Source organism: Hakea prostrata, chromosome 4 (assembly GCF_041222555.1).
Source record: "Hakea prostrata isolate BN-2017 chromosome 4, UWA_Hpros_2, whole genome shotgun sequence".
In the NCBI taxonomy this organism is placed as follows: Eukaryota; Viridiplantae; Streptophyta; class Magnoliopsida; order Proteales; family Proteaceae; genus Hakea; species Hakea prostrata.
The window spans coordinates 21,308,990-21,329,212 of NC_142603.1; the positions used below are offsets into that span (position 1 = coordinate 21,308,990).

The following is a 20,223-nucleotide window of genomic DNA, read 5'->3' on the forward strand; positions in this document are numbered from 1 at the left end:
TGCGTCAACCTAGTACCAATGATGTCGTCGTCCTCGACTCCTCGGGAATATCTTTTACACAGTCTCTTTCCCTATCTCTCAAGGTATTAAGTTCCCCAAGCTCGTAACTCAAAACCCTAATTGTCCCTCTCATGCTTTTTGTAATGGGAATGAGATTTTATTGATTTTCAAGGGTATAAGTTTGTAAATTTGAATTCTTAAGATTCTTGAAAATAAAATAAAAAGATTAAAATTGTAATTAAAATTTTTTTTTAATATAAACCGTTAGATCGAAATGGCATATATAATACAATCTTGAGTTCTTGACCATTGCACCATAAGGGTATTTTGGTCATCAAATTATGATTTGTCCTTAATTAGTCATTTTTAGAAACCTCAGGGGAGCCATATGCAAAGAAAGATTTTTTTTTGGACTAAAAGTAACTTGGACCAAACCTTAGGGGTCCAGATGAAAATTACCCTTTTAAAAATGCAAGCCTACCTCACCAAGATGCACTATGCTTAACAATTTTAGTAGAGCAGGGGGTTAAGAACCCAGGTTTCATAAGTCAAACTTAGTCACTGGGTCAAGACTGGTTTAGGGCCTGTTTGGTTACATGAATCCAGATATTTGAAATCTCTGGATTCATGAATGCGAGATTTATATCTGTTTGGTTGTGAAAATCTCTAGATTCATGAAATCTAGAGATTCATCTTTTTACACTAAATCTCGCATTTGAAATCTATAGATTATGACTTCATAGATTTGAAATCTCCCTCATGTAACCAAACCGGTCCTTAAGTAATCGAATTTTTATGAATATGATGACATAAGCCTATTTAGAAATGACTTAAACAGAATAAGCCCATTTCCTGAAGGCATGATTCTTCTTCATCCAACGGTTGCAATTCCTGAAGGCATGATTCCTCTTCATCCAACGGTTGCAATTAAATCAGTTCACGAGTTGTCCATCCAATGGTCTAATGGAGATGATTGGATCCCAGCTTAGCGTGGCAGTAACCACTTACCAAACCCAAAAAAAACAGGAAATGCATATATGCTGGCTGGGACAACAGAGGCAATTCATGACGTGAAGGGGGTAATGCTTGGATGAGACGAATGTTTAGTGTGTTGGCATGGAAGAGCTTAGAATGCTTGTTTGCGGCTGTGAAGACAAGCTAAGAGGCTAATTCATGAGTTTGATGAAAGGATTGGTTCTTACTTGATATTTTATGTTTGCAGTGAAAGAATGAAGATAAAAAGAAAAATACAGAGTTCCTGTGACTGTGAGTAGATGAAAACAAAGAAACTTGCCTCAAATCTCTATAATGAAATTTCAACGGATCATCTATGTGCATGCAAACATTTTTTTTTTATATCGTTAAAAGAAGAATAAACTAACAACATAACAGAACAAAAACACTAAAAACTAAAGAATATCAATAAGAAAACTCTATCAAAACACTCAATAATCCAAAGGGGCCCTAAAAATAATTGACTTGGTCAGTCAAGATTTGGATTAGGTAATGCTTTCTAAGGTGGGTTCTTCACTCTCAGCTCAAGTTATCAAGTGAATCAAGCAAAGAGATTAGAGAAAGCAAAAGATATTCTAAGCTCTTGCTTAGCTTGGCCACATAATCAACTCTATTTTTTTCCCCTAACAATAACAAGTTATCCTATTATTCAAGTTATTATAATAAGGGCTTTAATTTTGCCCATAATTCATTTCATTAATTGACTTCCAAGTTTTTTTTGGGTTATGATTGACTTCCAAATTAAGGGAAGCTAGTTCATTTAATAATCAGGAATCCTTGGTTTCTTAGACTTCAAATAAGCAAATGTTTTGCATTCAACACAAAAATATGCAAGACAAAACTCTTCTATACAAAAACATTAAGGAGTCTTTGTTTGCTGTTGCACGGCTTTCAGATGGTGACACCAGAATCCATATGGATCCAACAATTGTGATTACAAGGGTGGTAGAGATCATAGCTATTGGATTCAAATAAATTTATGCATTGCTATCTAACACGTCGTACAAGATACTTGTGTGATAGCAAACAAAAAATCAACATCAAGGTTAATTTTTTCCTTTTTTTCCCATGAGAATAGTTTCTTAGCACTAACGGTCTCAAAAAAAATTGATAACTTGTGGCACAAAGAGGCAGGCTTAGCACAACGGTTAGTAAACCACACAACATCAAAATAGACTCTTTGTAAAAATTATTGAGGTAAGATAGCATAAGAAAATTATGTATAAATTAAAAATTTTCACTTTATAGCCATATCAATCTCTTCAACTTTGTATTACCCAAAAAACCCAAAAAAAATTTATTAAAACTCTTGGACTTCAAACTACTACTAAAGATACTTGAAAGATCTTGCATCTGCACTTTCTCAATCAATCATGCAAGAGTTTAAGTAGCTAAATATTTCTCTTAATGATTCCATTATAACTTCATAGAAGGTCAAGAGACTTAAAGAAAAAACATAGTGGGTTGTAAGGTAAATTCTCATACTCAAATCACTAGGTTGTGTAAGAAGGAAAGTAGACTTAAAGAAAAAAACATAGTGGAATTCTAATACTCAAGTCATTGGGTTGTGTAAGATTTGAAGTTTAAATTTTTATATTTTTTTATTATTGAAGGTCTCTTGTTCTTCTCTGAAATTGATATATCAATAGTTAATTCTTCAATAAAAAATTATTAAAATTTTTTTTTTATAAACAAAAATAATTAAGGTTATAGACTAATCTTGTTGTTTTGTTTTTTATTAGGGCAGGTATGTCTAATCAACAAGAAAATATTAGGTTCATGGCAAATCAGGGCTAACCCAACCCCCAACTTGGTCCATTGATACCTACTATCAATATTTCCTCGTTTGCTTAAAGGTGTTAAGTGAGATTCTCCTTCCAATTTCAGTTAAATTGCTTTTGAATGTTTAAGACGTGTGGTTGTTGTTTCCTTGCTGGTTGGTTTTTATCTTTCTTTGCTTTAGAAGTTTCATGAAATTTCTCTAAGTAGGACCCATTACCCATCCACCAAAACTTTGGATAAAACATAACTCCACCGGCCAAAGCCAAGAATATTTCCCTCCCAAAGTGATCTCATATCTTAAAGTGCATCTCAGTCAAAGTATGTCTCTCTCTCTCTCTCTTTGTTATTTTTTTATTTGAGTCATAATCTTTGTCTATGAGACTATGACTCTAAACCCACAAAATAAAATCTTTCTCATAATGTCTCCCACTATTATTTCTTTATTTCTTTTAGATAGAAGATGAGACAAGCCTGAGAGATAATGCTTGAAGTCCATAAACTTTGGCCTTGAGACTTTGATATTATTATTTTAGTTTTACTATTTCTTCTAGATAGAAGGTTGTTATGACTATATCAAGTGTACATTCATACGTCATCGTTAATCTATGTGAAGATTTACTACTATATCAAGTGTTTGTGTTGATTTACACGCACTTGGACTAATCCTCGAAGAAGCTTATGAATTAGGCTACTCGGAACTTTCGACGTCCGACTTATGTGGAGTTGATAGTTGTCGACTGAGCCAAACCCATTAAAGGATATTTGGTTGCAAAGTAAATGGTGTTTGTTTTCCCTTTTATGATGTTTGATTATAAATTGAATAAAGTGGAATGAATTTTACTAAGTTGTTTGGTAGGTATAAATAATAATAATAAATCAATCTCTTTTATTTCAAATCTCATGATTTAATATTTCATGATAGAAGACTCCTAATGAGATGTGTTTACATTGAAAACATCACACGTCTTGTCAATAGACCTATGTGTCATATACGTCGATGACTGCATTATATTCATCCATGTTAATGTCTATTTGTTTATTTTTCATGAAAGGATAGATGGTCTTGACTTTGGACTTTCGATGTATAAGTTTGAGGTGTGAATTGATTTGCTTTCTGTTGCTAGCACTCTCATCGAAGACAAAAATTTCCGACTCTTTGAATTTTGAATATATAAATTATAATACGTTGTCATTTAAAACGTATAAATTATTTTACATAGGAAATATAATGCTTTAGTAATTAGACATCTTTTTATTTTTTTTTCCCTGAGAAATGAAATCTTACTTAACCAAATTTTTTGCATTTTCCTTGCAACCGAACAAACTCTTAATAGGTTCTCTTGCAATAGTTTTACGGCTCGATTGATACTATTTTGGTTCGTTGGACCGGAGTCACTGAACATCTCAGGAAATGTGAAACAACACAAGGGTAAAATCGTCTTTCCTTATTTATTATGTTTGGCGGCAAAAATGCTGTGTTGGCAGACACATATACCTTTTCCGCTTCTGACACTACGAAAAGTCAAGCACGTCAACGTCATCAATGGCATTACAGTTATTCAAGCAGTAACTTAAGGGCATTTATGTCAATTCATTCAATGATGAGAGAAAAGTGAAAACATCAACAGCTTTTGATTATTACTTTCCTTTGTCGTTGTCTACGTTCTTGTCCTCTCTCTCTCTCTCTTCTGGTCTGCTACTTTTTGCTTTGCTGTTGTTGCTCTTTGTTCCTGCAGGAGCTGTTAGAAGTTAAGGATTTTTAAAATAAATTAATGGAAGATAAACAGAAGAGAGGAAAGAATCCAAGTACATTGAAGGGAAAGGAAGAAACCCTTAGGCCTTAGCTTAGAAATCTAAATAATGACAAGAAGCAACGGAAATCGATGAAGATAGATGGGTAACCGTATTTGCAGGTCCAGGAGGAGTACGGTCGAAGACCGTTTCACGAGACCTCAGAGACTAGTTCGTGACTCCACTGATTTTGATTACAAGAAGCTTCGTAAGCTTATACTCTCAGAGAAGCTTGCGCCTTGTTTTGATGGAGTTGAAGAAACAAATAATTCTGACTTTGAAGAATGCCCTATCTGTTTCTTCGTAAATGCTTTCTTCTGACTTGTTGTTTCTTGTCAAAATCTCTTCTTTTTTTTATGAATTCACAATTTTGGATTGTTTTTCTCATTTGGGTTCTGGGATTTTTATTTTTCAGTACTTTCCGAGTTTGAACCGGTCGAAATGTTGCATGAAAGGGATTTGCACTGGTGAGTTACTGGTTTTCATCAACGATAGGATTGTTCTTGGTGGGTTTATCTCTAATTAGGTTTCGTTTCTATGTGGGTTTATTGCAGAGTGCTTTCTGCAGATGAAACCTTCGGGTGTTACACTTTACGCACAGTATCCTTTCTCTCATCTGATCATCTTCGAATTTTGGTCTTCCCTCTTCATGTATATTCTTTGTACTTGGGTTGCGTTTGTTCGATTTGTTATCTTTCATATTAGCTTCTGTTTCTGCGTTGGTTTCTTGTTTCTCGTGCTCTTGTAGTTGCTTCTTCCCCACTTCTGCTTTATTTGGAGTTCTGTCTCTTGGTGGCTCGTGTAAAGTGGTGATTATTCCAAACTGATTCCAGTTTATCCCCCTTCATGGAAGGGGCGAGGGAGAAATTTTGTTTCTGAATGGGAATTGTGTCTTAACAGGGTTGAGGGCTTCCTTATAATAAGTAACCTTAACAGGGGAAGGGGAACTTTGGAAAGGAGAAAGACAAGTATATTTTGTACCTACTGTTGTTTACTTTTCTAGTGAATGATTCCAATATAAATGGCTCTGTATTATAGGAATTTCATGAATTAGGAAGAAACAGGGGACGGAGATCTTTGGGAAAAAAAGGAAAAAGAAAAGAACAGTGGCAAGGTCGGTTGAAAATGAAAATGATCGCGATTCTGATGCTTTAGTCCAAACTATAAACAGATTTGATAATCACAAGTATATGGTGATATGACATGTCTTGTAAAATAAGGGGTTTTGTGTTACAACTTGAGAGGTAGACATTGAAATGAAGAATGGCAGACACCTGTCGGAGGTTTTCCATGAAAATAATCCAAGCTTGAAACTTCTTCAATTCTAATAATGGCCAAGCTGGAACGTGTATGAAATCATCCTTGGAAATAAGGAGGAAGGCTTGCCTATGATCTTTTTTACGTGATTGACCCATACTGTTATCATGCCAATGGAATATGGTCGGAGGATGTAAGATCACCTGAAAGGTGGATAATGTGGTTATTGACCTTGTGGAGTTGAAACTTGAAACACCGTTTGGACTTTGACTCTCTACTTACTAAACCCTTTCTGATAGGCACTGTTCCTGTTCTGTTACAGCTTTGAAAGTGAGTTTTGTAAATAGAATTTGAAATTGAGAGGAGATATATAGAAAATAAACCGCGATATTATTTGACCACGACAGGGTTGTGCTTTTTACAGGATACTACATCAGATAGTTGGATATATAGTTGATGGATGGAATGTACATATTTTTTCTTTGAATGAGTTTTGCAGGTGGAGCAGCAGATATTTTTAGTTTCCAGTGGAGAAGTCAGGAATATTTTGTCACTCTTCTTTAATCCCCCCCCCCCCCCCCCAAAAAAAAAAAAAAAAAAAAAAAAAAAGAGAAGTGAATATGCTTGTTATAACCTTGTTAAAGAATATAACAGAACTCTCTTAGATTGATATCCTTAGCTGTTCAAGATGTCCATTTTGTAAAACTCCAAGCTATGCTGTTGAGTACCGTGGTGCCAGGACTCAGGAAGAAAAGGGCTTGGAGCAAGCTGTATGGCTCTTTATCTCTGATTGGTACTTTGTTTGTGTAATATAGAGATAAACTTAGATTGTGTGCATTGTGTGATAGGACACCAGAAATCTTACTATTCTGTTTCTCGTTTGTATATTTTTTTGTACAGGAAGAACAAAAGGTCATTGAGGCCAAAATAAGAATGCTGCGGGAATCTGAAAATGCAAATCCGGCCAACTTAGTAAACCAAAATTCATCACCAGTTGAAATCCTGACTGCAACATCAGGCTCTAGGGAGCCATCTAATGGTTTTCCTCTAACCTTGAACAGTTAGATTTGTATCAGTGCTTCACATGGATTAATCATTCATTGTTCATATAGTTGGACCACTTTTTTTTTTTTTTTTTTTTTTTTTTGGGGGGGGGGGGGGGGGGTGTTGGGGTTTTTTTGGGTGTTTTCTTGTATTGCCCTATCCTCAGTATTTTACTCAAGCTCTATTTGCTGGAACAAATAGATGGTGAACAGAATTTAAGAGGGTCAGAGCTGGCTTTAGCGAGCGGGACTGTTGATGTATCTCCTGTAAATGCTTGGAATGAAAGGTTTGCATTTCTTGCGCCTCAATTTTGCGTTATTGCGTTTTCTGTTATTTTACTTCAACCAAGTAAGTGTGCTTAACCAAATTCTAGCTGGAATGACACCTTAGCATGAAAACATCCATCCCATCTAATAGCATGAGTACCATGAGTTGATTTTTGAGTTTAAATTGATATAAGGGAAATTTTCAGCGTCACCCCCTAAGTTACCCCTTAGAATTAATGCCAACCCCTAAGTTATCCAATTTATTAATCAGACCCCTTTAGGATGAAAATTATCAATGATAGCCCTTGCCATTAGGAAATCATAGTTAAATGCTGATGTAAGCAATTTAATCTTTTTTAACTAGACAAGAATAACCTTGAATGAAAAACTTTACGCTTGACTTGTTTCTTCATCTTCCTTTACCGTCTAACTTCTTCCTCTCCCAATTGTAATTGCTCACAAAGCTTGGGAGATATGGTTCATGGGTAGTGTTTTTAAACTTAGGATGTGGGGGTAATATTGGAAATGGATAAATAAAAACTAGTTGGGACTAACAGTGTTAGTAATAAGGGGTCTGACTGATAAATTGGGCAATTCAGGGGGTGGCATTAATATCAGGGTGCGACTCAGGGGATGGGACTGAATGTCTCCCTTGATAAAAAGTAGGAAGAATATTAGTTTACTGTGAAGTTGAAACTAGCCCACCTAAAGTTTGTCTAGTAAATAACAGAATTGGGCATATGTTAGTGGACCATATAGGCACATACATTCATGTTTGAGGGGCCTGGGGTTCTTTTAGATTTAGTGGGGGCACTAATGTGCCTAAAATAGGGGTAGGAGGTAGTACTGGCTTTGTAATCATGTTGGACTCTGTGTCACTCATAGGATCCACAAAGTCTAAGACTATATAACTAGTCCCAAAATAACCCCCAAATCAAATTAGAAACAACAGGCTATGAAATCAACCAAGCCAGCTTTTGGAACTCAACCAAACTTGGATCAATTGGTGCTTGTACAGAGTAGAAGCACTTTTGAGAGTTCCCCTCAATCCCAGTGGCTGAGTTGGGAGATATAACAGCAACACCAAACTTAGAAGTTCAGGTCTTCAGACAAAACCAGTCTTCAAGGTGCTTCAAGTCTAGATCGAGTATAGCCCTGTAGAGGTGAGCCTCTGCTGCTAATATGAAACAATTCTGATGGAAAGAGGTGGAGTTATGGGATGGGAATGAAATTAGGTGGTTTGATGTTACAGAATGATCCTGCCAATAGAATGGCCTGCAATAGGGGTTGAGTGGGATGATTGGTCTTGCAATCTGGCACTGAACCTCTCAATAGGTTCTGCAAGATGGATGTGGAATTATCAGATTCAGATAGGGTGGCAACCTCTTCAGTTTGACAGTCACAGCAGCAACAGATCTGGACCTTGTTTGTCACTTAATTCTGATCTTCAAGACATCTTCTCAGAACTTGCAGTAACCTTCAAATGGAAGCGGCAACAAAGAGGGTTGATCAGGATATGGAAAATAGGGAGGTAAAGATGAGCAGTGAAGGTGAGAAGAAAGGGGATAGAGGAATGGCCTTCTCAGACTGGATCTCTGAACCACGGTGTCCTAGCTGTTTAAGCAAGGATCTATTGCCATAACTAATGGCAAAGTTCACTGCAAGATTCCTTTCTCCAAGTATGTTATTTACAATGGAGGCCTAGTAATAGCTTAGGCAAGCTTACAGTGGAAATAGAAGAGAAAATATCATTCTCGTCAATTTTACTTTGATTTAATTATTAGGAGCAAATTGCACTGGCACCCCAAAATGGAGGCTTTAAAGCATTGACACCTCACTTTATGTTTAAAAATCACAAAGACCCCAAAATTGGATTTTTATCGGATATATTTGTCAAATTTATCACTGAAAACAGTTAAATTACTGTTTATTTAAAAAAAAATCCCTATAACAAACAGTGTCTGAAAGGTTTTCAGTGACAAATTGGACAAATATATCCGATGAAAATCCAATTTTGGGGTCTCTGTGCTTTTTAAACATAAAGTGGGGTGTTAGTGCTTTAAGGCCTCCATTTTGGGGTGCCAGTGCAATTTGCTCTAATTATTAATACTCCTTCCTACATTTTGAACCATGACACTCCACTTCCCTAATGACAAGATTCCATCAACCGGACCCAGGCCAAGAAAAAAGTGCTATAAATGATGATATCACATTCAAATATGCATTTACCCCCGAATGACCTTGTGTTATATGAATTCCAATGTTAACCACCTCAATGGCTTCCTCCTCCTTCCCCTTCTAGAACTCCATCTATCCCAACCCTTCTTACTCCTTCTGCTGTCCTTCTGCCCCCAACCATTATTCTTCTTGCTGGTGGAAGGAAGATCACCTGCAACTTGTATTCTCTTACTCTTGTCTTCCGTCTCATCTTCAATATCTATTCTTTAGGTTGGGGTTATTTCACTCTCATCTGTTTCCTTTTCTTTGTTTGTTGGCTCTCTTGCCATGCTTCTCCCTTTTCTCTTTTCTCTCTCTCTCTCTCTCTCTCTCTGCTGGAAAATTAAGAAACAGAAGCATAATTTGAGGAAGGGAAGAGAAGGAATAAATCAAGGAATAGATTGGTTGGCTCACGATCCACAGCCTATGGGGATCTTACGGATGCAGATTGGTAACAAGGTAAACACTAATTGGGAAGGGGTTCAGGTGGACTCAAGTCCATATCTGAACCTCAAAGATTGGTGATACAAGTAAACCAGTCTCAATAGAAGCTGGCTCCTTCAAAACCAGCTGCCAATGCACAAGAGAAGAAGCTGACTCTATTTTCTATTTAACTTGCACTACTCGAGAAAATGGACTCTGGGTTTGGAGACCTAGGATTTATCTGGGCAAGTATTCTTTTTGGTGGTTCTGCCATGGTACAATTCAGAGTTGATTTCTGGTCCATCACTGTCATATTCATACTTTTAATTGATGGTACCAGAGAGGGATTCAAACTTCTGGAGGGGGGTCATGATACTGGAGATGAAGGAAGGATCAACTTTGCAGAAGATCATGAGATCATCTGCGAAGGCAAGGTGAGTGAGCAATTGCCGTTGGTTCATTTTGTTTTGATTTGATTGAAGCCAGATAAAGTATTTAGAAATAAAGGGTACAACAATTCGTTCATGTACGACAATCGTTATTCTAGCAACATTTCACCTTTGTTTTGTGTTCAGTGGGTTCTGAAGGGTATGCCTTATTTTAGGCTTACATTCACAGATTGCTTCTAACTACCATAGCATTAGATGCAAGGTGATAATTTCTTTTAAATTTAAATTCCTAATCATGTGAAATTGGCCTTCACAAGGCTCTCAAAACTGCCTTTCTCAAAATTTTTTTGTTTAATCAAATTTAAGATCCAGAATTCACCAAGAAAGATCCTCACAGGAATATTAGCACATTCTCTTCTTCAATTTTCCCATCCAAGAGCAAAAAGAATCGATCTCCATAAAAAGCTTCCTATTAATCATTATGCATCCCAAATTGGCCTCTGATTTCTCCTGGAACCATTATGGTTGACACTTTAGCTGCCACATTTTTTCACTTTTTCATTCGAATAAAAGGTTGTGCTTTTCTATGAGTTCAGTGTTTATCTGGAAAATGAAGGCCTTTCTGCCAGTGTCATTTGTACTCCCACACTCTCTCCTCCAGACATGCAAGCACCCTGTGTATACAAACCATGCAGCGTCCATTCGTGCTCCCATTGGCTTGTTATGGGAGGGTTCCATTCCACACCAGCAGTGTGGCTATCCCCTAGTCTTAGTTTATTTAGAATTTCTTGATTCACGTTCTGGATTAACTGATGTTAATTATTAATGTCCTGCAGGAGTGACGAATTTGGTCTGAATCTGGAAGAAATCATGGTAATGGAGGCTATATGGAAATCTATTCAGGTGGGTCTGCATTGATTCTTTCTCTGCTCTTTTAGTTGCTTTTTGTAAAACAAAATATAGGACAAAGAAAGATGGGCTGTATTTCATGAATTTGAACCATAATCCTATCTCAATTGTTTCTCAGGATACCGGCATAGTCAAATGCACAACCCAACAATCTTCAATATCAGATGGCACTGGAGGTGAGGCCCACAGGTCTAATCAAGGCATTATATCATTGGCTTCAATTCATCAAGACATACGACCTACAGTTTCGGTGACTGGTGGAATTGCAGTTGCCATTGCAAGAATGGCGGAAAGTAACATTCTTCATTCAGAAAATTCTCACTCAACCCATGATGATGAGATAGTTCAAGCTCAGAATGAAAATTCTGAAAGACATCAGAGCAGCACCTCAAGCCCCATATTTGAGGGAGGACCTGTTACTGATACAGAGCCCGATGTTGATGACGAGCACTCAGAAAATGCTTGCCTGGAAAGTAGTTATTCCACAACCGAGGATGAGTCCTGGGGATTGCACTCAGCCTATTCCCTTAATGGGAGTCAATGCTCATCAGATGGGTCAATCTCTGATGATGAACCAGCACCAGAGGAATTCCCTGATATTGAATCTTCCTGTCTGAGCAGTGTCCACACAATCTCTGGTTCATCTTGTGGAAGCCCTAATTGCTCTGAGCAACTGACTGATTCACATCTTTCAGGTGATAGCCATCATAGAAGGTATTCCAACTATGATTGTTATTGAAGTCCCACTTCAGAAATTAGCATGGAAGGTGAGATACATGCCTTGGTTCTCATTTGGTTCACCTGGTGTGCTTTGTACCAACTTAGTGTTCTATTATTTAGGCGGATTCTATGATGGTGGGAGTACAAACCTGGAGCCAGTATTAGCCATTCTAAGGAGATGAGGCAGGAAATAGAGAATTTAAAGGATGGTCTCCTATTCACTGAAGTTCTGTTCTTCCTCACTTTCGTTGAGTTCCACTGATTCTCATATGAAGATTGCTTCATCTCATGATTACCCACGAAAGCATCAGAAGGGAATAACTGGTACTTCTTACTCTGAGGTGTTGGTGTGCGAAGTTGTACATTGTTGGTGTGTTCTTATTACAAGTAACAAGGGTGAACCCACATGCCTTCTTGTCATACATTACCAAAGGGAGAAAGAAATAAGTTTGCAAAATTGAAAATAATACTGATTCCTTCTAGGGTTATTTTCTTAGCTTCACAGTGTGGAGTAACCTTCAGTCATTTTTTTTGGGGATGGGGGGGGGGGGGGGGGGTTTGAATGATGAAACATATATTGGCTTTAAAATGATGTTTTATGTGTCTTTTCTTTTCCATCACAAATTTTACTGGTTTGGTTGCATGGAAAATTGAAGGGAATGGATATAAAATTTTTGAATCTAGATTATGACTTTTAAAGTCATTAGCTAACATGGTTTTTTGAAATCATTCTAGGGATGGGTATCAAATTTTCATTCTTAATTTGCCCAATTTCGAAAGTTTTTTGTTTTAATTATTATTATTATTATTATTTTTTTTTTTTATAATTTCCATCCCCTTTTAAAGTTTGTAACCAAACAGTGCCTACGTTTTTGTTGCTGAAATCAAATCATACGGTCATGTAAAAATTCTTGTGCGAGTGGTTAGTGGTGATAGCCTTCGATGTAGAGGCTAAGAAGGTCTTAGATTTGAATCTTTGTTCTAATATAAAGTGAATATCGAAAGAGGTACTCTTAAAATTCATCATCAGTGCAAATTAAGTTTCTCTACTAGAGATGAATGATGATATCTCACACAAAGAATCAAAGAGCATAGAAATATTTCTTCTAATAAATTCTCATTGGAGTCTATCAGAATAAAAAGAAAGAAAATTCTCATTGGAAGACCTAAGAACAACTCTCAAAAGGGAACCAAGGAACAACTAACGTAAGTGATTCAATGGATAATTTACCAGAGGCTTGAGAAAAAAATACATCATTAGAATGACATCTTCTCCTTGGGAACACAAAGCAGACTCCAGGAAACTTTATGAGCTCCTACAGAAGAAGAACCGTGCCAGAGAAATTTGGCCATGAGACCCTTAGTTCGAATCAGAACACACTTAGAAATCTTAACAACATTCAGCCAATAGGCGAAAATGCCTATAATAATATACCTCAACAAAGTCATTCTATCAGCATATGATAAGAAGGGGTTCACCCAAGAGTTTATGCATCTATCAAACCTTTGAACCAAGCTATTAAAATCAGATGAGCAATAGGCCTTAGAAGAGATAGGGATTGCCAAGTAGCGGAAGGGAAAACTACCATGAGCAAAAATCCCATAAGAGAATCAAAGGCAGCAATCATTGAGTCAGAGCGTTCTTGAAGAAAATTTGTGATTTTTGAGAATTAATGAATAGTCCAGACTCTCAAATAGCTATTCTCTTCGTCCCATCCTCAGGCACCGAATGCTTACTTTCAGCCTATTTAAATCGGGTGTCGGACGAGGACAAGTCTGGACTTATTCAGCCTTTTTCTGATGACGAAATACATGCAGCGGTATTCGGTGCAAATGGATTAAAATCCCCTGGTCCGGATGGCTTCCCGGGAATTTTCTATCAGCATTCTTGGGATGTAGTCAAAGTGGATGTTACAGCAATGGTTCATCAATTCTATCACACAGGTACCTTCTCCTTAACTCATAATGCTACATACATCACTCTCATCCCTAAGAATGATCATCCTCAGGCAGTGGGTGACTTTCGCCCGATCAGTCTATGCAATATGAGCTACAAGGTGATTTCAAAAATTTTGGTTAACCGGTTGAAGACTCTCATTCCGCATCTGGTTTCTTTCCAACAAGCGGGATTTGAGGCAGGCATATTCAAGATAATATCCTCATTGCCCATGAAATCCTAACAAAGATCCATAGACACAAAAAGAGGAAGAAGGGTTTGATGGCTATCAAGTTAGATATGAGTAAAGCATATGATCGGCTCGAATGGGGTTTTATCCATCAAGTGCTACTATCCTGTGGATTTCCCCCCAAATGGATCCAATGGGTCATGTTTTGTGTACAATTAATTTCTTACACTCTGCTCTTTAATGGCACGGAAGCTGGCAGCTTTAGCCCATCTCGTGGGCTTCGACAAGGGGACCCCCTCTCGCCCTACCTTTTCATTCTCTGTGCAGAACTATTAACCTCACACCTTGAATTGGCAGTTGATGAGCACATTTATGTGTGAAATCTTAGGGCATAAAGCATGCATTTTATACACTTAGAATGGAGTTACCTTGGGTTTTATGTTGTTTTTACAGATTTTAGGACTTTTCAAGATTTAAGCAAATATTTGGAGTTTTGGGCTTGAATCATGCTATTTTACACGTCAAGAAGTCCATTCAAATTCTCAAATGCGAAAATGGGCCTGATCTGGAGCATGATGGGCTAGAGATGTGTGATTATGGGCCAACTCCGAAATACTGAAGAGATAAAGAAGGCAAATTTGATCTACAGATGAGATTTTAAATCAAATCTACAAAGATATTATTGAGAGAGTCCAAACGGAAAAGAGTCCTTGCATACCTCAATATCTTATCTTATATCTTGGATTTAATTAAAGAAAGAAAAAGAGGAAAAAGAATTATATTCATAAAAGAAAAAGAGGAAAAATCCCGTTTTTGAATGCCTCTGTCCAGTTTTGATCAAACCCTTCATCGAACAGTCATCCAGTGCCTGATCGTGCTGATTTTTGGAGGAGAGCTTCATGACTACTTAAACCTCAAATCCAACGGTGGAATTATGCATCTGATCTCTCTAAGTCGGCGCGATTAGTACGTCAAAACCCTAATTGGCTGAGTCAGATAGAAACCCTGAGTTTTATTCAAATTCTGCCGTGCTTCATATCTCATGTAAACTCTATAAAAGGAGAGCATACTCGATCAAAGGAGAACATGTTCTAGAGCTTAGTAGAAGCATTCTTTCTTCTCTCTTTAGTTTATTAAGGTTTTCTCTAGTTTTCTTTGCTTGCATTAGTGAGATTTAAATTTCTAGATTCAATGTTTAAGTTTAATCTTTTTATGTAATGCAATTCAAGTTCAAGCTTCAAGTTCAAGTTTCAATTTTTTTTAGATTCTTTTTTCTTTGGGTCTAGCAATTGCAGATTTAGATCATTCTAGATCTAAATCTGGTTGTTAGGGTTGGTTGACATTCGAATCGTTTGTTCAATTCGCAAGTAAGTAACTTTCTTTATTAATCTTCTCTCCTCCCTCCATTCCCGCTTCTATCTACCCCTTCATATTCTTAATTTAGGATTTACTTTCAACATTATTTATTGTTCTCCCTTCCCCTGGATCCTTGATCGGAGATGCCTCGATCTCCTCTCTTTGGTTAAGCTTCATTTTCCTTTAATTGCTTTGTTTATTGCTTTGTTATTTACTTTCGGCCTATTCATTCATCATCTCGGACCACATAAGCGGAGCAAGCCTACACGTCCTCCGCCGGTGACGAGTGGTGTTGCATCGCATTTTAGCTATTTCCTTTTCTTTTTATTGCTTTGTTTATTGCTTTGTTATTTACTTTCCGCCTATTCATTCATCATCTCGGACCACATAACCGGAGCAAGCCTACAGTCGTGCCTCTGCTGCTGGTGACAGGTGGTGTAGCTAACGGGTCGATCTCAAGGAGATATGCCACTTAGAATTGAACTTCTCCTTTCTCCTTGAATTGGCAGTCACGAATCATAAACTTAAAGGCATACAGTTATCTCATGGGGGTGAAAGATTATTGCACTTAGCTTTTGCGGATGACCTCATTTTATTTGATCAAACCTCTATGTCGGAAGCTCGTACATTTGGTCGAATCATCCAAGAATATTGCTCTTATTCCAGTCAAGAATGAAATCTCAACAAGACCCGTGCTCACTACTGCCCTAGCACTTCTTCTTCTATGAAACGGGCTTTGTCAGATCACTTTCATATCTCGCCTTCTTCTGCAGCGGACATTTATCTGGGCATCCCTCTTTTTTCTGGAAGAATGAAGCGGAAACATTGTGATACGCTCCTTGCTCGAGTCACCTCCCGTCTTCAGGGATGGAAGGCAAAACTTCTATCTTATTCGGCAAAACAAGTACTCATCAACTCTGCCATGGCCGCAATGCCGAATTATGCTATGTCCTGTTTCAAATTGCCGACTTTTATTGCACTGGATCTTGAAAAACTTATGCGATCCTTTTTCTGGTCTAATGGAGAAAAGCAACATGTGCATACAATAGACGGGTTATCTCTCTGCAGGTCAAAAGCTGAAGGTGGTCTAAATTTTAGAAATCTTCAGGCCTTTAACCTTGCTCTTCTGTCTCGGAAGGCTTGAGAACTTCTCCATTTCCCTCACTCACTTTGGGGTCGCTTAATGTTAAACAAATATTGTAAAAATCACAGTTTTTTGGAGGTCCAACCGAAACAGACGGATTCTTGGGGTTGGCGGTCTATTTTGATGGGTCAAGATCTCATCTTGCGAGGACTTCTTTTTCAAGTTGGTGATGGATCCCATATCAATCCTTGGACCTACCCTTGGATCCCTAATTCTGATATGGATAGAGGTTGTTATTCTTTTGCAAGAAGAGGGCCAGCTTCGGTGGCACAACTAATTAATCAGAGCACTCGTACTTGGGATCGGCATTTACTTTCTATATGGTGGCCAAGACAAACGGTATAGAAAATTCTTGCCATTCCTATTCCTTCTATTCCCATCCTAGATCATATTATCTGGCAAGGAACATCATCTGGTGCTTATTCTGTTAAATTTGCTTATCGATTGGCCACTTCACACAATGACTTGTCGGAGGGGCCATCTTTCAGTCACATATCTGGCGACAACTTTGGAATTGTCCTCTTCCTCCAAGAACCTTGCATTTTCTCTGGAAGCTCCTACATCAGAAATTGCCTTCAGCACCTCTTCTGGCTGCTAGAGGATGCACTTGTCTGACTTCTTGCCGTTTATGTGGATGCCATGATGCCTCCCTTGACCACTTACTCTTATTTTGTCCGGACACAAGGTCAGTATGGTCAGAGCTCCATCACTCTGAGATGACGTTGGGAACTGCTGTTAAGGATCTCGTTTTACAGCTTCTATCCACGTGGTCATCTCAGGACATGCAACGTCAGGTTTTGGACCGTCTACTGATTCTTTGACTTCTCTGGACTAATTATCATGCTCAGCTTGATGACTCTTCCCCTAGGCCCTTGTCGTCTCGTAGCTTTCAAATATGGAAAGGTCTCCAGTTCTACTCCTCTTATAATCACAAGGAGAAGACCAAGTCGATTCACCCTTTTCATATCACGTGGGTCCCACCTTCCCCTCCTGCTATTAAAATAAATGTTGATGGCTCTTTTTTTAAAGACAAAAACTTAGGGGGATTTGGCGGCTTAGCTCATGACTCCTCAGGAAAGATGTTGTTTGGCTTTGGGAGTGGCTTGCAATGCCACGATATTCTAAGCTTGGAAGCCATGGCAATGCGTCAAGCCTTAATCTGGGCGAAGGATTTTGATTTAACAACTGTAGAAGTCGAACGTGACAACCAAGCGCTGATTGCGATCTTGAAAAAACCGCTTACCGATGTGCCCTGGAAGATTTATCCTATCATTTCAGACATCCTTGGGCTGGTCCAGTCTTTTGACTTTATATCTCTAGCACATGTCCCCCATGAAGCAAATATGTCGGCCGATTCCTTGGCAAAGGAAGGTGCTTTAACGCAAGATACTTTCCTTTACAGTCAGATCCCTCCCCTGTTTCTTAGTTGGTTTTTGTTGTTTGATGTTTTGCAGTTTGGATGTATGCGTGGTTTTTCGTTTTAATAAAATTCTCCTATTACAAAAAAAAAAAAAAAAAGAATAGTCCAGACTCAGAAGAATAAAAAGACCTGTTGCTTATACACAACATTTTGAGTCAGCAAAACAAATAGAAGTAATACTAGGCTCTTGACAAAAATGTTGGGATGTGCTAAGGACATACAATGGTGGAACAAGGAGGTTTTTGGTCTAGTTCAAACTAGATTATCCAAACTGCAATCAGAATTAGCAGAATTGCAAGATAGACCAAATTCTAGAATAGTAGAAAAAAGAAGGAAGGAAGTGATGCAATTGATTATAGAATACATGGGTTTTGAAGAAGTGTTATGGAGGCAAAAGTCTAGGATCACATGGTTGGAGCAAGGTGACCTAAACGCTAATTTTTTTCATGCTAGCACAATCATCCGGCCCAATGTAATAGAAGCAAAAAGCTGAAACTTCAAAATGGTGGTTGGACAGATTCGGAGACGGAGATATATGATGAGGTCCTTAAATTTTATGAGGAGATTTTCAAAATTGAAGGTGTGAATCATGAGGCTTTACATGAGATTCTTCAACCTGTTGCTTATATTTTATCAGTGGAGGATAATAATGTTCTTGAAGCTAGTCCTTCGGTGGATGAAACACAACAGACTCTCTTTCAAATGAATCATCTAAGTCCCTAGGTTATGATGGTTACCCTCCCCTGTTCTTTCAGCACTTCTGGAAGCTACTGGTCCATAACTTTGTGAGTTTGTTACTTCTCTTTGATCAGTGTTGTTGTTAAGGTGGTTTCTAAAATATTGGCTTCTAGGCTGAAGGTGATGCTTCCTCATTTCATTAACACAACTCAAGCTGTGTTTGTGCCTAAAAGATCTATCTCAGACAACGTCTTCACATCCCATGAAGTCTATAACTTCCTAAGAAGAAGAGAAAAGGAAAGAAATGCTATATGGCGGCCAAGCTTGATATGAAACAAGCTTATGATAGAATAGAATGACCTTTTCTTGAAGCTTTACTGAGGAAATTGGGATGCAGAGATAAGGTGGTGGACTTAATAATGGAGCTGGTCACAATAGTGAGATACACCTTTCTTGTCAATGGTGGTGAAAGGTGTGCAGTTTTACCATCTAGAGTAATTCAACAAGGAGATCCTCTTTCGTTAGCAGTATTTGTGGTGTGTTCACAAGCATTAAGTAACTACATTAGGTTTGAAGAGGAGAATCAAAGAATTTTCAAGTTGAAAATTAAACCGGGAGCTACAAACATATCTCATCTCTTGTTTTCGGATGATAGCATTTTTTTCTAGAAGTTGACGTCAACAAGGTCTTCAACTTAAAGAAGGTGTTAGAGTTGTATTGTTCAGCTAGTGGCCAACAGATAAAATATCAAAAATCAGCTCTCACTTTTAGTGCAAATACTCCTTCTCGTTTGAGAAGATGGTTAAGTTGAATTTTAAAGATTTGATATGGAGATGGCCCATCTCGGTATTTTGGAATGCCTATGGAGGTGGGAGTTAGTAAGACTGAAGTCTTTTAGTGTAATGTGGAGTGGCAGTCTACCAAATTGAAAGGGTGGGCTCAGAGCTACCTAAGTCATGCTAGAAGGGAAGTCCTACTAAAAGCTGCAGCTCAACCGGTCTCCAACTATATAGGTATGCATTATAAAATTCTCAAGAGAATCTATGAAAAATCAAGAAAGTTGGTAGCCAACTTCTTTTAGGGAGGAAACAGTGATTCAAAAACAGTTCATTGGCTACCTTGGGATAAAATCACTTAGAAAAAAAAAAAAAAAAAAAAAAAAAAAAGGTGGTTTAGGTCTAAGGGACCCTGGACCCTGCTTTACATAATAGAGCATTATTATTTAGAGTAGCATGGAGATTATTCGATGAACCAAACTTGGACTGTGCTAAATTAAAGAAGGCAATTTACTACCTAACATTAATGTGTTAAAAGCTAGGTTGGGTAGAAATTCATCATGGGAGTGGAAAAGTATTTGTGAAGGAATAAAGGTATTGTCACAAAGGTATTGTCACAAGGGCTGACTTGGAGGGTGGGAAATGGTAAAGACATCTCAATATGGAATGACAATTGAGTTCCTTCCATTCTAGGTTTTAAAGTTTAGCAACAATATTTATTGATGGGGACATATGAGAAGGTGGTGGATTTGATTTTAGAGGAGTCAAGAGAGTGGAACACAAGCCTTATTCAGGATATTTTTCCACCAAGAGAAGCAACAGCTATTTTACAAATTAATCTTCCAACTTTTCTTAGTCAAGATAAGTTGGGGGGGGGGGCAGCTCATAATGGGATATACTCAGTCAAATTA

At 37.8% G+C, this 20,223-nt stretch overlaps 2 protein-coding genes across 3 annotated transcripts; both read left to right on the plus strand.

Annotated features, from left to right (window-relative positions):
- The first annotated feature begins 4,443 nt into the window (after positions 1 to 4,443).
- LOC149018466 (E3 ubiquitin-protein ligase DA2L-like) lies at positions 4,444 to 12,343 on the plus strand. Of its 2 annotated transcripts, XM_089152705.1 has the most exons (9): positions 4,444 to 4,890; positions 5,003 to 5,054; positions 5,142 to 5,187; positions 6,533 to 6,614; positions 6,745 to 6,883; positions 7,090 to 7,174; positions 11,020 to 11,086; positions 11,211 to 11,859; positions 11,933 to 12,343. In XM_089152705.1, the coding sequence occupies exons 1-8, from the start codon at positions 4,690 to 4,692 to the stop codon at positions 11,829 to 11,831; spliced, it is 1,293 nt and encodes a 430-aa protein (XP_089008831.1). In that variant the 5' UTR covers positions 4,444 to 4,689; the 3' UTR covers positions 11,832 to 11,859; positions 11,933 to 12,343. The 2 variants fall into 2 exon arrangements, with proteins under 2 accessions (XP_089008831.1, XP_089008830.1); XM_089152704.1 differs by having other exon boundaries at positions 11,211 to 12,343.
- A 4,811-nt stretch (positions 12,344 to 17,154) lies between these two features.
- Positions 17,155 to 17,922, plus strand: LOC149018467 (uncharacterized). Its single transcript, XM_089153893.1, has 2 exons — positions 17,155 to 17,232; positions 17,287 to 17,922. The coding sequence occupies exons 1-2, from the start codon at positions 17,155 to 17,157 to the stop codon at positions 17,920 to 17,922; spliced, it is 714 nt and encodes a 237-aa protein (XP_089010019.1).
- Positions 17,923 to 20,223: the final 2,301 nt, after the last annotated feature.

Bases quoted from the DNA above. Each gene is read 5' to 3' on its own strand.
- LOC149018466 (XM_089152704.1), top strand. From the start codon at position 4,690: ATGGGTAACCGTATTTGCAGGTCCAGGAGGAGTACGGTCGAAGACCGT. The intron at 6,884-7,089 runs GTTTTCCTCTAA...TGGAACAAATAG, and splicing joins CTCTAGGGAGCCATCTAATG to ATGGTGAACAGAATTTAAGA. The intron at 7,175-11,019 runs GTTTGCATTTCT...AATGTCCTGCAG, and splicing joins GTAAATGCTTGGAATGAAAG to GAGTGACGAATTTGGTCTGA.
- LOC149018467 (XM_089153893.1), top strand. From the start codon at position 17,155: ATGACGTTGGGAACTGCTGTTAAGGATCTCGTTTTACAGCTTCTATCC. The intron at 17,233-17,286 runs GTTTTGGACCGT...TATCATGCTCAG, and splicing joins CTCAGGACATGCAACGTCAG to CTTGATGACTCTTCCCCTAG.